General features: G+C 42.1%; 1 protein-coding gene and 1 long non-coding RNA gene across 3 annotated transcripts in view; one reads left to right on the forward strand and one right to left on the reverse strand.

Annotated features, from left to right (window-relative positions):
• Positions 1-5,406, forward strand: part of Adh7 (alcohol dehydrogenase 7 (class IV), mu or sigma polypeptide) — a 33,979-nt gene extending 28,573 nt beyond the window's left edge. For both annotated transcript variants that reach the window (XM_006500919.3, NM_009626.4), the window contains 3 exons: positions 1,273-1,408; positions 2,143-2,281; positions 4,546-5,406. In XM_006500919.3, the coding sequence (XP_006500982.1) occupies positions 1,273-1,408; positions 2,143-2,281; positions 4,546-4,570 (300 nt within the window). In that variant the 3' untranslated portion in view covers positions 4,571-5,406. The remainder of the gene's footprint in view (positions 1-1,272; positions 1,409-2,142; positions 2,282-4,545) is intronic.
• The window catches only part of 0610031O16Rik (RIKEN cDNA 0610031O16 gene), a 28,947-nt gene extending 15,920 nt beyond the window's left edge, over positions 1-13,027 (reverse strand). The window contains exons 1-2 of the long non-coding RNA NR_045760.1: positions 12,853-13,027; positions 10,965-11,077 (exon numbers count right to left, since the gene is read on the reverse strand). This is a non-coding gene — a long non-coding RNA (RIKEN cDNA 0610031O16 gene). The remainder of the gene's footprint in view (positions 1-10,964; positions 11,078-12,852) is intronic.
• Positions 13,028-14,229: the final 1,202 nt, after the last annotated feature.

Raw genomic sequence — 14,229 nt, forward strand, 5'->3', positions numbered from 1 at the left:
CTTGCTCCCCAAGACTCACATGCAGAAGGAAAGAGCCAACTCCCACCAGTTTGTCCTCTGATCGCCATATATGCACCATAGCGAGCACTCAGCCGTTGTCATGCCCATATACAAATAAATGCATAAAAACGCAATGAAAAGCATAACAGCAGTTTTACCTAAAAAGTCACAATCCTTAGATCAGTTTTACCTGATCATGTAAGTATCATATCACGCCATTCTCATGTGACTAGAGGGCAGGGAGGCAACCTGGGGTCCATAGTTTTCCTTGTACATGTGGCAGTCTTAGCAAAACTTATTCCATTCTTGAATCTGTCTGTGATGCAGAGTAAAAAACGTTAATGAGGGGATCTGGGGAAAAGGAGATTGGTCAAAATGTGATCTCCTCCTCCAAATCCTTCCTTCACGTGAGCTGAGCTTGTTTATCCTGCCTCTTAATCCCTACAGAACACAAACTTCACATCCTGCATTGTGTCCCCCTTGTAGCACCCAAGCGCCGGACTTTACACAGTACTTGGAATTAGAAAGTCCTGACCTGGAATTAGAACTGGAAAACAGAACAAAACCTATTTGCTAACAATTGCATAATAGATGAAATTTCTCTGAAGCATTTGGTAATTGAGATAAGCTTTCAGCTCATGGTCACTGTCATGTCCCTTTTGTGGTGTCACCTACACTTTATTCTGTAGCAACCTTGGCAGTCTAGGTTGTACTTTACAAAGCAAAGAGCTGGATCCATTATGAAGTCTACTGTTGTTTTAATTCAGTGTTACTAATGATTAACTGAAAGAGTAGGTGACCAAAACCATTGCCTTACTCTTGGAGATGTCACCAAGAGAAGAAACTCCTTTGCCCCATAGTTTAGTATTTGATTTAATTTTCAGACAAAAATTTCAAACATTCTAACTAATTAGTTCAATTTCATTTAGCTCAAATAACTTAAGGCTCGTCTGAGATGTTGATGCTGTTATGAAAGTATCACAGGGATTTCCTCTGTCTTGTTAGTCAGTGAGAATCGACTAAATGTACTAAGAATCACAATTATACTGGCACAGTTAAGGCTACTTCATACCTTAAGAGCCATATGTCCACAGGAGATTAATTACTAAGGACTAAAGTTGCATTGAGAATTTTTAAATCAAGTAGAGACCTAAAGACCGAGTTTGATTTTGTAGATGGAAGCCACGTTAACTACTGGAACCTTGGCCATCCTTTGGTCATTTCCGAGTCCACAATCTCCATAAGCAACAATCACCTTCATTTTAATCTCAGGTTGATGCCCTCTCATCTTGCCATATGAACTATGGGACCAGTGTGGTGGTTGGTGCTCCTCCGTCAGCCAAGATGCTCACCTATGACCCAATGCTGCTCTTCACTGGGCGTACGTGGAAGGGCTGCGTCTTTGGAGGTAAGAGCAACTGAGCCTCTGGACAGTGGGAAGTAACTTTGCCTTTCCTGCCTATCAAGTAAGAGAGACTTCTGTTCTCGACTCCTCCCACTGAAAACACTTTCTTCCAAGGATGAGTGGTAATGACCCCAAATGGAACACTCATAGCAATCACACAAAAGATAGCTATCTGTTCCTTATGTCTGAGAGATGTGGAAGAGTCACAAAATCTTCTCCTAGCTGAAGTAGGAAAATAATGTTGATCACAAATGACCAGAAGCAAGAGAGCAGAGCAGGAGACAGAGAAATCCACCGCAAACACTCCCTAGAGTGCACACAAATACAGGAATCACTACTGACCATTGTGTCAAAATGCAGGTGGGGTAACCTTGATTAGAGCTGAAGCATCAGTGAGCTAAGGTATGAATTTCTGTAGAGTGAGCTCACTAGAAAAATCAAAGGTGCTGGAACCAGAAACAGTGCATGCTGGACGATTGTGTCTGTGTACAAACATGGACAATTGTGTACAGTGCAGAGATGTGAAACTGAAAGGAGATCAGGAACCAATGAAGGGTTTTTTAGCCTTTATTTCTTAAGATGGGAGAGACACAGCTCATTTATTTGCTGGGAATTACTCAAGGGGTGGGAAAGGGACGGTCATAATGCACAAGAGAAATGACACAAATGACACAAATGCCATGGAAGGTGAGGGTTACTTAACAGAGCACAGAGAACAAACCTGAACTCCCCCACAGGGTGGAAGAGCAGAGATGATGTACCTAAACTGGTGACTGAGTTCCTGGAAAAGAAGTTTGACCTGGACCAGTTGATAACCCACACCTTGCCTTTTAATAACATCAATGAAGGATTTGAATTGCTGTATTCGGGGAAAAGGTATGTGTGGTGGCTTTTGACTCTCTCCCATGGGCTACTTTGAAACTTTGATATTTATAAATGTATCCATTTCCTTTGGTTTTTTATTTTGGATTATTCAAACTATCCAGGTGAACACAGTTACTTACTTCTTTCTTCTTCTTCTTCTTCTTTTTAAAATTGGATATTTCCTTTATTTACATTTCAAATGTTATCCCCTTTCCTGGTTTCCCTCCCTCCTGGAAACACCCTATCCCATCCTCCCTCCCCCTGCTTCTGTGAGGGTATTCCTTCACCCATCCACTCACTCCCACCTCCCTGCCCTTGATTCCCCTACACTGGGGCATCTATCGGGCCTTTGTGAGGCCAAGGACCACTCCTCCAATTGATGCCTGACAAGGACATCCTCTGCTACAGATGCAGCTGGAGCCATGTGTACACCTTTGTTGATGGCTTAGTCTCTGGGAATTCTGGGGGGTCTGGTTGGTTGATATTGTTGTTCTTCCTATGGGATTGCAAACATCTTCAACTCCTTTAGTCCTTTCTCTAACTCATCTTTCTACTCTTAGAATGTCATCTATATATGAGCTCTTTAAAATCCCATGGACTTTAGTGTTCCACAGCAGATGGATCTCATTGGTCATTTTTTAAATTTATAAAGCTGCTAGAATCCTCACACATGGCCATGATGACCTTTGGTACAGTTCCCAAAGTTCTTTGGTAACTGTGCTTGTTTTCTGAGTTTTGTTTCTCAGATGTTATTTTTGCCCTATTCAGATGATAAAACTGAAGTTATAAAAGGCAAATAAATAATATATGGTCTCATGGGAGCTGTGCCAGAGTGCACTGTGTACCACACAAGACAGACTTCTCATCTAGAGCCCCGAAAGGGCCAGGGAAATTGAGTGTTCCTCAGGGAAACAGTGAGTGCTCCTCCAGGGAATCAGTGAGTGCTCCCGGCATACCCCTTCTCCCTTCTGATCACTTGAGCAAGAACCAGGTGGAGTATGAAGAAGTCCAATTTCAGTTACCCTTATGGATGTCTGGGACACGCCTACAAAATCAAAATGGACGACATTCATTGGTTCTATAAATATTGAGCATTTACAGTGTGCAGAGGGTTTGGAGCCTGCTAGTAATAGGAACTAACATTTCTTCTTAACATTCTCTTTGTGCCTGGTGCAGTCTACAGAATCATAACATTATAAACGTATGTTTAAATTTTCATTTTTAAACAGGTAAACCACGGATGGGTTTCCGCCAGAAACAAATGTCAAAGCTCATTTATTTACATAAACAGAACCCATATTTTAATATGGCTTGCAAAACAATTGCTTGTTGTTTTCCAAATGTGCAAAATTACTTTCTGAAATTATACCCTACTATTTCCCTAGTGCAGTAACTTCCCAAATAACATCTGTAAACCTGAGCCCTCCTATTTCCATGAAGGAACCCCAGAGTGTTCCATTCACATCCAGTTCACAGGACAGTGCAGTTCTACACCTAAGCACAGAATGGCATTCATTCTGCATCATCCTGACTCCTGTCCACTGTGTGCAAAGCAATGCTGAGTCCTGCAGGCAGCCCGCACCCCCTTCTCCTCTCCCTGCCCAAGGTCCTTGTCTTGGCTCAGTCTGATCGTGGCTGCTCTGGATGTGCCGACATGGTAACTTAGTGGGCCTCCTGTTGTGTTTTCCAATCCTAGTCAGTTCTTCAGTAGCAAACACATTCAGGCTGTCCCCACACACCAGTATCTAGGAAGGGTTTTATTACTGAACTAAAGTCCACTTTAATTTATCTAGTCTACTAAATAATAAATTTATTTAATTTATCTAAGTTATCTAGTATTCAGTAATGAAGAATGGATCACCCACTCTCCTCCAGCCCCTAAAAACGATCTGGGGATGCAGGGGAAGTTGGTCTTGCCCGCTTTTACCATCTCTTGTGCATTGAGAACCCCACACCCTCTGGATTATCTTTCCTGTTCTCCCCACCACGGCCTTAGGCCTGTGTTTGCTGGACAGAATCTTTCCTGTTAATGACGACAGTTAAGCAGATGCTTCCAGAGTCAATTCAGTGTCGGCTCTGGTTCCCTACCAGAATGCACAGAAGGGATGGACATCAAACCCAGATGTCTTTCCAATAACAGGCTTAACCACAGAGTTTCTATAATAGGAAGGAAAGTTTTTCTTGATTGAATATATAATGCACACACACACACACACACACACACACACACACACACATTCAACACATGACTAAAAGCTATCATTTTTCCATTTCAGCATTCGGACTGTCCTGACATTTTGAGTTCCAGAGACCTGGGTGTTCTGAGCTGGGCTACCGTGACCTGAAGCCTTGCTCCTGACAGTGTTCTCTGAGATCACAAGTCTGTCTCAGAAGCACACAGAAGCAGAGCTGGGGAAAGACAGAGAAGCTTTCTAGAGTCTGGCAAACCTTTATCTGCTTAGTTTACCGAGTGCCTAGGCTTCGCAGAGAACTCAGCAGTAACAATAAATGTTCTAATTTGTGTTTTCCAAGGCTATAATTCTATATTTTATAAGCATGTACTTAGGGTTCTATTTGTTGAAAGAGGGATTGTTTTCAGAATTTTACAGTTGTTATGGCTTAAAACAGATGTGGCATGTAGAGATGTAGAAAATGAATTTTTCAAGAAATGACCATCAAAACCACCAGAGCTCTCATTCTGTTTTTTTTTAACAGAAACACTTTTAAAACATGTTATGAATTAACTTGAATTAGATTGTGAAATAGCACACATAACTTGATTAGATTAAGAAAGAAATTGGGAAATTTAAGGGAAGGGCACATTTTTCAATGATTAACTTGGAGAATTATCATTATATAACTTTGTGACATGGGAAAAGCACAGCCATGTCTGGAGATGTTAGTCAGTGTTTATCAATATAAGACAAGACATTTTTAGAATAGCAATTAAATATAACCGCATTGTGATATTTACCATACTAAGTTTAATAAAGTCGAATTACAAGCCCTTAAGTACATAGTAATAACTACATTTAACATGGGGATTATTTTTTTATTTGCTGTAATTGCACCAGCATCTGTCAGTGGAGATGTACATAAATTTACTATGCATTAAAATTTCATTATGGTATGTTTCAGACTGGCTTAGAGCTCTCTATGTAACCCAGTATAACCTCAAACCAGGCTTACCAGCATCCACACCTGGCTGAAAGTTCTTAATAAAATAAAAAAGTATACAAAAGGATTTGTAGTGACAGGCATATTGAAAGGCACAGTTTTAATTAATTGTTGAGATTTAGTGGTGGTAGAGTGTTGAAGTATCTGGAAACAAAGTGATTTAAGAGAAAGAAGTTGAATAGGAATAGGGGGCATTTGGGATTCCCATAAAAGGACATAGAATAGGTTGAAAAGTCTAGGCAACTACAAGCCAAATACATAATAAACATTTTCCAGTAAAATCCCAGATGGGAATTTTCCTGAACTCATTTTGGGAAACCTGTGTTTCTCTGATAGCAAAATCAGACCAGGGCACATACACACTAACTACAACTGCAAACTAAAATACTTAATAACATAGGAGGAAAAATATCTCAGCAAGGCACTGGAGAGATTGGCTGAGCAATTAAGAGAACAAGCCTTTGCAGAGGACCCAAGTTCCCAGCACCAACACTGAGTGGCTCAGAGCTGATTGTAACCCCAGCTCCAGGGGATCCAGCATACCTTTTCAGCCTCCGGGACGGACATCAGTACTCATGTGCACATAGCTCTCCACACAAATTTTTAAAAATAATATTTTTTAAAAAGAAATTCTCAATAAAATACTACACAAATGAAATATTGAGTCCTACGAGATAAAAATGGCCAGTGGTTCTATATTCCAGTTTTAAATTGGGTTATCTGTTCTTGATGTTCAGATTTTTCAGTCCTTTGTATATTCTAGTTGCTAACCCTCTGCCAGATGCTTAGCTGGTAAACATTTTACCCATCATGCAGCCTGCCTTTTTGCTCAGATGGTGGTCTTTTTCATGGTACATAAGCGTTTCAGCTTCATGGAGTCCCATTTCTTGCTATTCTTAATGCCTGTGCTATTGGAATCCCATGCAGAAAGTCCTTTCCTGTGCACTGAGTTAAACCCTAGTCCCTACTTTCTCTTCTATCATATTCAAGTTATCTGGTCTCACATTGGTGTTCTTGATCCATTTGGTGTTGCGTTTTGTGCAGGGTGATAGATATGAATCTATGCTCATTCTCCTACATGAAGCTATCCACTTTGACCAGTACTGTTGGTTGAAGATACTTTCTCTTCTCCAGTTAGTATTTATAGGTTCTTTGTCAAAAAAAAAAAAAATCAGGTATTTGTATGTGTGTGGAGTTGTGTCTGGAACTTCAATTTTATTACAATGATCAATGTATCTTTTTATGCCAATACCTTACTAGTTTTAATTACTATGTTTTTGTAATACAACTTGAAATCTGGAATGGCGATGCCTCCAGCAGTTCTTTTATGTTCAGGTTTGATTTGACCATCCTAGTGTTTTGTGTGTGTGTGTGTGTGTGTGTGTGTGTGTGTGTGTAAATGTGTGCTTCAGTGTGTGTGTAAATGTGTGTGACTGTGTGCATGTGTGTGTATGCATGTGTTTGCTTCAGTGTGTATGTGAATATGTGCTTCAGTGTGTGTGAATGTGTGCTTCAGTGTGTATACATGTATGTGCTACAGTGTGTGTGTGCATGCATGTGTATGTGTGAATGTGTGCTTCAGTGTGTATGTATGTATGCATGTGTGTGCTTCAGTGTGTGTGTTTGCTTCTGTGTGTGTGTTTCCACAAAAAAGTTTGTTTTGTTTTTCAATTTCTGTGAGGAATTGCACTGGAATTTTGATGAGGATTGCACTGAATCTTTGCTTTTGGTAAGATGGCTATTTTCACACTGTTGATCCTATTGACCCACAGATACGGGAGATATTTCCATATCTTCCAGTGTCTTCTAGCTTTGATAATACAGGTCTCTTTCATTTGCTTAGAGTCATACCAATATAGTTTTGAGGTGATTGTGAAAGGTGGTATTGTTTCTCTGAAGAAAAGGTATTTTTTCTCAGTACATTTGTCATTTGTATATAGGAAGGCTATTGATCTGCTGTGTTCATTTTGTATTCTGTTATTTTGCTGGACATCTTCAAAGGATGAAACATAAATGGCTGAGAAAAACTTAAACATGTTCAACACCTTTAGCCATCAGGGAAATTAAAATTAAAATCGCTTTGAGATTTCATCTTACCCCACTCACAATGGCCAAGGCTAATACAACAAATGATACCAGATTATGGTTAGATGCAGAGAAAGGGGGAAATGTATCCATTGCTGGTGGGAGTGCAAACTGGTACACCCCCTGTAGAAATCAGTGCAGAGGTTCCTCAAAAAGCTGAAAATATACCTACCAAACATTCAGCTATACTATATATATAACAATATATACTGTATATATTCCCCACTGGCTCTGCGTTTTACCACAGAGATGCTTGCTCATTCGTATTCACTGCTGCTTTATACATAATAGCCAGAAACTGGACACTCCATAGATGTCTATCAACTGAACAATAGATAATAAAAACACAATATATTTACACAATGAAAAAATGTAATTTGGAGGTAAATGGGTACATCTAGAAACTTTGGTCCTGAGGGAGGAGGTCACCCAGACGCAGGACCACAAGCATTGCGTGTTTTCTCGTAACTAAGGATGCTAACTTAAGCTTTGGATATGTGTGTTTCATTTAGAACAACTACAGAGGTTGGGCGGCTAGTAAGGGACCTGGGGGTGGGGGGAGGTAGAAGAGGAATAATCCAAAGAAGAGGAAATACAATATAGTATCATAAAGAGATAAAGGAGAAACTATAATTAGAGAACTAACCAGGGACTGGGGAAGGAAGAACAAAGGGAGGAATTATGTAGGGAAAGCTAACACCAAGGCCTTTGGAAAAGTCATATGGAAGCCTACTTCTGTGGGAGCTTCCTATAATAAATAAATACATGGAAGGGATTTAAACTGAGTCACCATGTAATGGGAGAGACAGTGCCCAAACTGGGTATCTTATATTACCAAGTAAAACCTCCAGAACCAGGAATGGGTTACATCTTGTTGAGTGCTTAGCCAAAGGGATCCTATAGACTTGCCCAAACATTAGAGGCAATTGCCAAGGCAAGTGGTTGCTCTCGATAGCCTGGTGCTAAGACCCTACTGCTGAAAACAGCACTCCCTTACATCAGCAAACATGGAGGAAGTAAACTGGTGCACAGCTAGAATCTTTACCCCTTCTGAGTAATGTCCACAGTGCTGGAAGACATCATGCATGCTATAGGAGGAGAAAGGTATTCATCAGTATTTCCATGGAACCTACGCTGGTGCCTCCATGACACACTGGTGCAAAGGTGGCACAAATGTTAGGGGAGCAGCCAACCATGTTTTGTTGGATTTAAAGCCCTTTTTATAAGATAGAAGCCACATGTAGCTCTACTAAACAAGCCAAGAACCTAGACTAGATAGGTCACAGGCCTTAATAGCAAACCTGAAACTATTATTCTTCTTATGAACACAGCAATAAAACAACTCCTAATGACATGCCCATAGATCAGTGTGTTGCTCAACCCTCATCAGACTAGTTTTCTCCTTCAGTAGATGAGAATCAGCACAGAGACACACTAGATAACATACAGAGAATGAGAGACTTTGGAGTACTCGGCCCTAAACAAGATGTCTTTATCAAAGCCCTTCCGTCAAGGATCAGGGCTCTGTGCAGAAGAGGAAGTGGAGAGACTGTAAGAGTCAGAGGTGGTGGATGACCCCACGGAAAGAGCATCTTCCACATACAGTGCAGCTGATGTACATATGAACTCACAGAGACCATGATAGCATGGACAAGAGCTACACAAGTTCAAACCAGACAAAACTCCAGCATAGTTAAGAGTAAATGGACATAAAGCCCCAACCCCAACCATGATGTTATTTCAAAGTTGATACCTTCTGGGGGAAGGAACACCCATTTTCTCTAATGTAGTGGAACCGGGTATGTAGTGGCATCTTCAGAGCAGGTCTCATGCTCAGGAGCCACTGGCCACCACAAAAGACTCTCCCTGTTTCTTTATGTGCTGTTTGTGTGTGTGTGTGTGTGTGTGTGTGTGTGTGTGTGTAGTTTCTATTTCTTTTTTTCATTAGTATTTTTTTTTTGAGAGAGAGAGAGAAACCACGAAGCTGAGTGGGTAGGGAGGGTGTGCATGTGAGAGAAGATGGGGAAAGGGAGAGAATATGAACAACTATAGAAAAAATTAAAAACAACACTTTTTTAAAATAAAAAGATAAACAAACTAAGTGTGTGAACATTCCATCAGAGATAGGTGAAAGGCTCTCTGAGGAGCCATGGACAATACATGATTTGCTAGGGGAAGTAGAGCCAGCCTTCTTTCAATGCATTTCTCCATCAGTTTGTTTCTTAATCTCTCAGAATTGGGTTGCCTTCACAAAGAAGAGCAAGACTCCTGTTACACGATCAGCCCTATGTTTCAACGGTCCTTCCATCTTTCTCACATTGCCAGACACGCTCTAAGCCATGAGGAAGTGATGGATCTCCCAATGATTGATCCCCTGTGTGTGTCAAGTTGTAGAAAGATTGTTCTTCTCGCTCTGTCTTTAAAGGGGACCTAGTAGAAGATTCTGTGTTCAGTGGATGCTGTGCAAATATTTGTGTTCATTCAACCACAGACTGAACGGATTATTTGTTCCTGACCGGGTCATTTCATGCTCAGAAAACACGTTATCAGATTTGTCAAGGAACTGAACAAGGCATTTTCTTGGCAACTGCTCCTTCAGCTGTCCAGCCATCTTACATTTTCATCTCATTTGCAGTGACCGAATAAGGATTTCATTTGAGGTTTAAGACAGTACTACTAATAATGCTCACCTGACTTTGCAGTTATATATTTGAAAAACCGTAAGAGTAGTGTTTTAACATTGCTGTCTTAAGCTGCCATGAAAACGTTGGCAAAGAACCATAGAATTATACAACTCCCTGGCATTCATCAAATGCAGTTATTCAACCAGTGAGACCTGTTATAAAACAAACTTTCCCATATAGCAAACAAGTTGAGAAGTCGTGTGAACACTATAGATTATGGGTCCAGCCAAAGCCTCACACGATGGGGATGTTCCAGGAAGCCCAGTTTGTTCCACCTCCACCTCCAACAGAAGCCCGCAGCGACTGCTTACTGTGCCCACCCCACCACCCCTCAAACATAACCCCAACTCTCAGACACTCTGATGGCAGTAAGAGCTTTCTAGCTTCCCCTTATTTCTAAAACGGAAGTCAAGAAATATGTTCTGGGGAATAAAAACGAAGTAGACATTTGTCTAAGTCCAAAAGGAAATCTCAAGAGCATTAGTGTGATGGAGGACTAAACCCCTCAGACAAAATGACAAGAGGTCTCAATGCTAGGGTGCTGGTCCTGACACTATGTTGAGCCCCATTTTACTCCTGTTACCTAAAGGGTGTTTGGCCTGCCAGAGTTCTGATTCTAATTTGGACTATTGTCCCTTTTTAAAAAAATGTGTGTGTGTCCACACCTGCCATGGTAAGTTTGTGCAGAGGCCTCTGGTGTCAGCCCTCACCTTCCCCCTTGAGACAGGGTTCAACACAGGATAACTTACCTGTAAACAGGGATTAGAGCCATGCACCACCACACTCAGGTTTAGGTGGATTCTCGAAGTTTTGAGACTCCAATCCCCATGCTTGCATGCTGAGCCACCTCTCTTTGTTGTCCCTTTGTGGGAAAACAAAAACAACCACAATAAACAACAATAACAAGAAACAACAACAAAAACCCAACTCCCGTCTTGTTTGAAGAACAACGGCTCTCATCTTTTCTACAAGTTCCTTCAAGTTGCTAACTTAGGCGGAATAGCTGATTGGTTTAATAGCTGTCAAGATGACTACTACATCACAAGATCAGTCAGTCTATGGCTAGCATACTGAGGATGTGCACAGAGGCAGGGACACTGAGGACTTTTAGAGGGACAGTGAGACTTTGTTTCTCAGTGTCAGTGCACTAGACATTATCTTCAGGAACAGAGAGAGACTGTAAAAGGGAAAATAGCTAATCATGTCTTGAAATATCTCCACTCCACTCAGGAAACCTCGAACGAAGCATGCTCTCTTTGACCTTTAATCCAGTTTCTACTCCTTTTCAAGATTTGCACAAGTGAAGTCACTGAGAGTACTTTGCCCCGAGGATAGCGTGATGCTGTGACCTAACCTATCTGATCGAATCCAAACCTGGTAGAAACCACACCCTAAATGCTCAAGGGTGATTCAGCTTAGCCCTTCATTCTCCCCTACAGTTTCCTATTTCCTGAGTTCTCACATGTGTGGCCCGAGCGCCTGGGCTCACCCAGACAGAAAATCTGGGGGCCATGTTGATTGTGTCGTCCATTTCCACATCTCACGGATCCCAGGAGAATGAACCAATCAGTCCCCTCTTTCTCGTCTTCCTCTCCTCCCTGTACCTCTCCCCCAGATTCCTGCGACCTCATGCACATAATGCCTCCTGTGGAATAGATCTGGACTAGCTAATCACAGTGCTCCTCTTTTTCTCCTCTTAAAAATAACAAAAAAGGGTATTTTCATTCATTCATTCATTCATTCAAAGAGCAAAGGAGGAGGCAGAACCAAAGTCTTCCCAACATCTTTTCCCTCCCGGACCCTCAAAGTATGAGGTGGCCTGATCAATGTACACCATGCCTGAGTGAGGGACATTGATGACTGTTCATATGGAAGTGGAAGGAACAGGATGTCTCCTGAAAGGGTCTCAGGAATGCCACCACAGGTGTGCCTAGAGGCCAGGGCTCAGAGTCCCTCTACCTCTCCTCCCTGCTATCAGAGCAGAATCTCTTTCTTACTCTTCTCTGGCCTCTCTGTCCCTCCGTCACAGAGGACAGTGAGTTATGTTAGTCAACTGTCGCATGCAGTTTAACCTCCCTGAGGAGCTGGCTCTAGAGGCAGGGTGGAAACCCCCCATTAAGATCCAGGCATGATTATCCTATAGAGTGTCCTCTGAGATCCTTTCTCCAGCGGGCTGGCCCCTGACCCTTGTGAGAAAGGGAACAGAAAACTGAAAAATTGTTTGAAGTGAAGATATTCATGTCCGTAAGACCAAAGAGTGTAATGTGGGAGTCAAAACCCTGGCCCAGAACACAGCGGGGAGCCAAACACTCCCAGACAGCCCAGACACCCTCCCAACGCAAAAGACTCAGCCGCAGTTTGTTAAAATACCTGTGGTGGTGGTGGGTGGGGGCTGAAGAGATGGCTCAACAATTAAGAGAATACACTTCTCTTCCAGAGAGTCTGTCTGAGTTCAATTTCTAGCACCTATGCCAGGTGGCTCAAACTCCAGCTCCATAGGATTTTGTCCCTCTCTCCTGGCCTCTAGCTAGAGGCCCAGGGCACACGGCAGATCTACATACATATTCACACATTAAAATAAACTCTTTTAAAATATGTGAACTTCCTGTGGCAGGAAGAACTAGTTTGAAGTCTCACCCAGAAGAAGATAGCTGTTTGGGACTCTAAGTCAGTCGCACTGGCTGACTGTTGCTTTCCCCAGTGGTTTCTGCTGGTCGGTGTGTCTGTTCAGAAGTCCGTCTGTCTTTCTGTTGTTCACTGAGTTAGCCTTTCATCCCTGCTGGTTGTGCTTGGCGAGCTCACTCCTTCACTCTCTGTACGAGACTAACACTGAATTAATAACTAAACGATTATTTAGTGACACAGGGTCAGTGAATAATCTGGGCTCACCTGGAACTCACTATGTTGTCAAGGATGGCCTCTAACTTCTGATTCATGCTATACTGGGAATAAAATCCAGGATTTTGTGCACACTAGGCCAGCAGTCCACTAACTCAGCTACTTTCCCAATCCCTATTATGGTATTCTTAGATTTCTTGAGCTTTAAAAAATAAGTTAACTTAGTATTCACCAAAAACAAAAGTCAAAACCATCCAGAGCCATTGCGTATGACTTACAGTTTGTGTAGCTAATTTTCACTATCCTTTTGAAAACTGCCAATCACTCAGTGTAAATTCTGCTATCCTGTTATCTTCAACCAACTTAAGGTACGGTGAGAACTTGGGGAAACCCCATGGTCTGCCTCTTGTCTTGTCCCTAAGATGTATTTCTACAATCTTCCCTAAGCTAAGCAACTGAAAGGCAACCCCAAACACATTGCTCCTTTGATTAGAAGGTGTTCAGAGACTCCATTTTTTCCCTCTGGGTTTCTTAACAGAACTGGAGCCCCTTGCACCAGCTGAATAACTTCTCTCTGCCTCTGCACCAACGTTGTCTGCTTAGCACGTGTTAAAGAAAAATGCTTGCGGCTGTGGCACTAACCCCACAGGGACATCTTCTCTTTCGTTGGATTCCCTCTGTAAGTCCTCCTGTGATCTCCGTTCATGCTACCCTCCCTGCCACCAATAATTTCTGCTCCTCCTTTAGGGGTCAGCTTAGTCCTTTTAAGGATATCTATTCTGACCCCAGTCATGGGCTCTCCAGTACCCGGATGTGATTCGGCCATCATGTGTACCACGGCTTACTTTACTTTTATGTCCCTGCTGTTCCTTCACAGGACTAGTCACCTGTCACCAGCTGCTGGAACAAGAAGTGACATCTATCAGGTCTGAAGTACATGTGAACATGAAAGACTAGTTTCTTCTCCAGAATTTCTAAAAAACCAGAAGGTGGCAGTATAGAGCTCTCTCTCTCTCTCTGTGTGTGTGTGTGTGTGTGTGTGTGTGTGTGTGTGTGTGTGTGTGTGTGTGTGTGCAAATTGGCCAGTTAGTTAATCTAGGAAGAAAGGCAGAAAATTCTCTCTCTCTCTCTCTCTCTCTCTCTCTCTCTCTCTCTCTCTCTCTCTCTCTCTCTCTC

The sequence above is a fragment of the Mus musculus genome, chromosome 3 (assembly GCF_000001635.26).
Source record: "Mus musculus strain C57BL/6J chromosome 3, GRCm38.p6 C57BL/6J".
Lineage (NCBI taxonomy): Eukaryota > Metazoa > Chordata > Mammalia > Rodentia > Muridae > Mus > Mus musculus.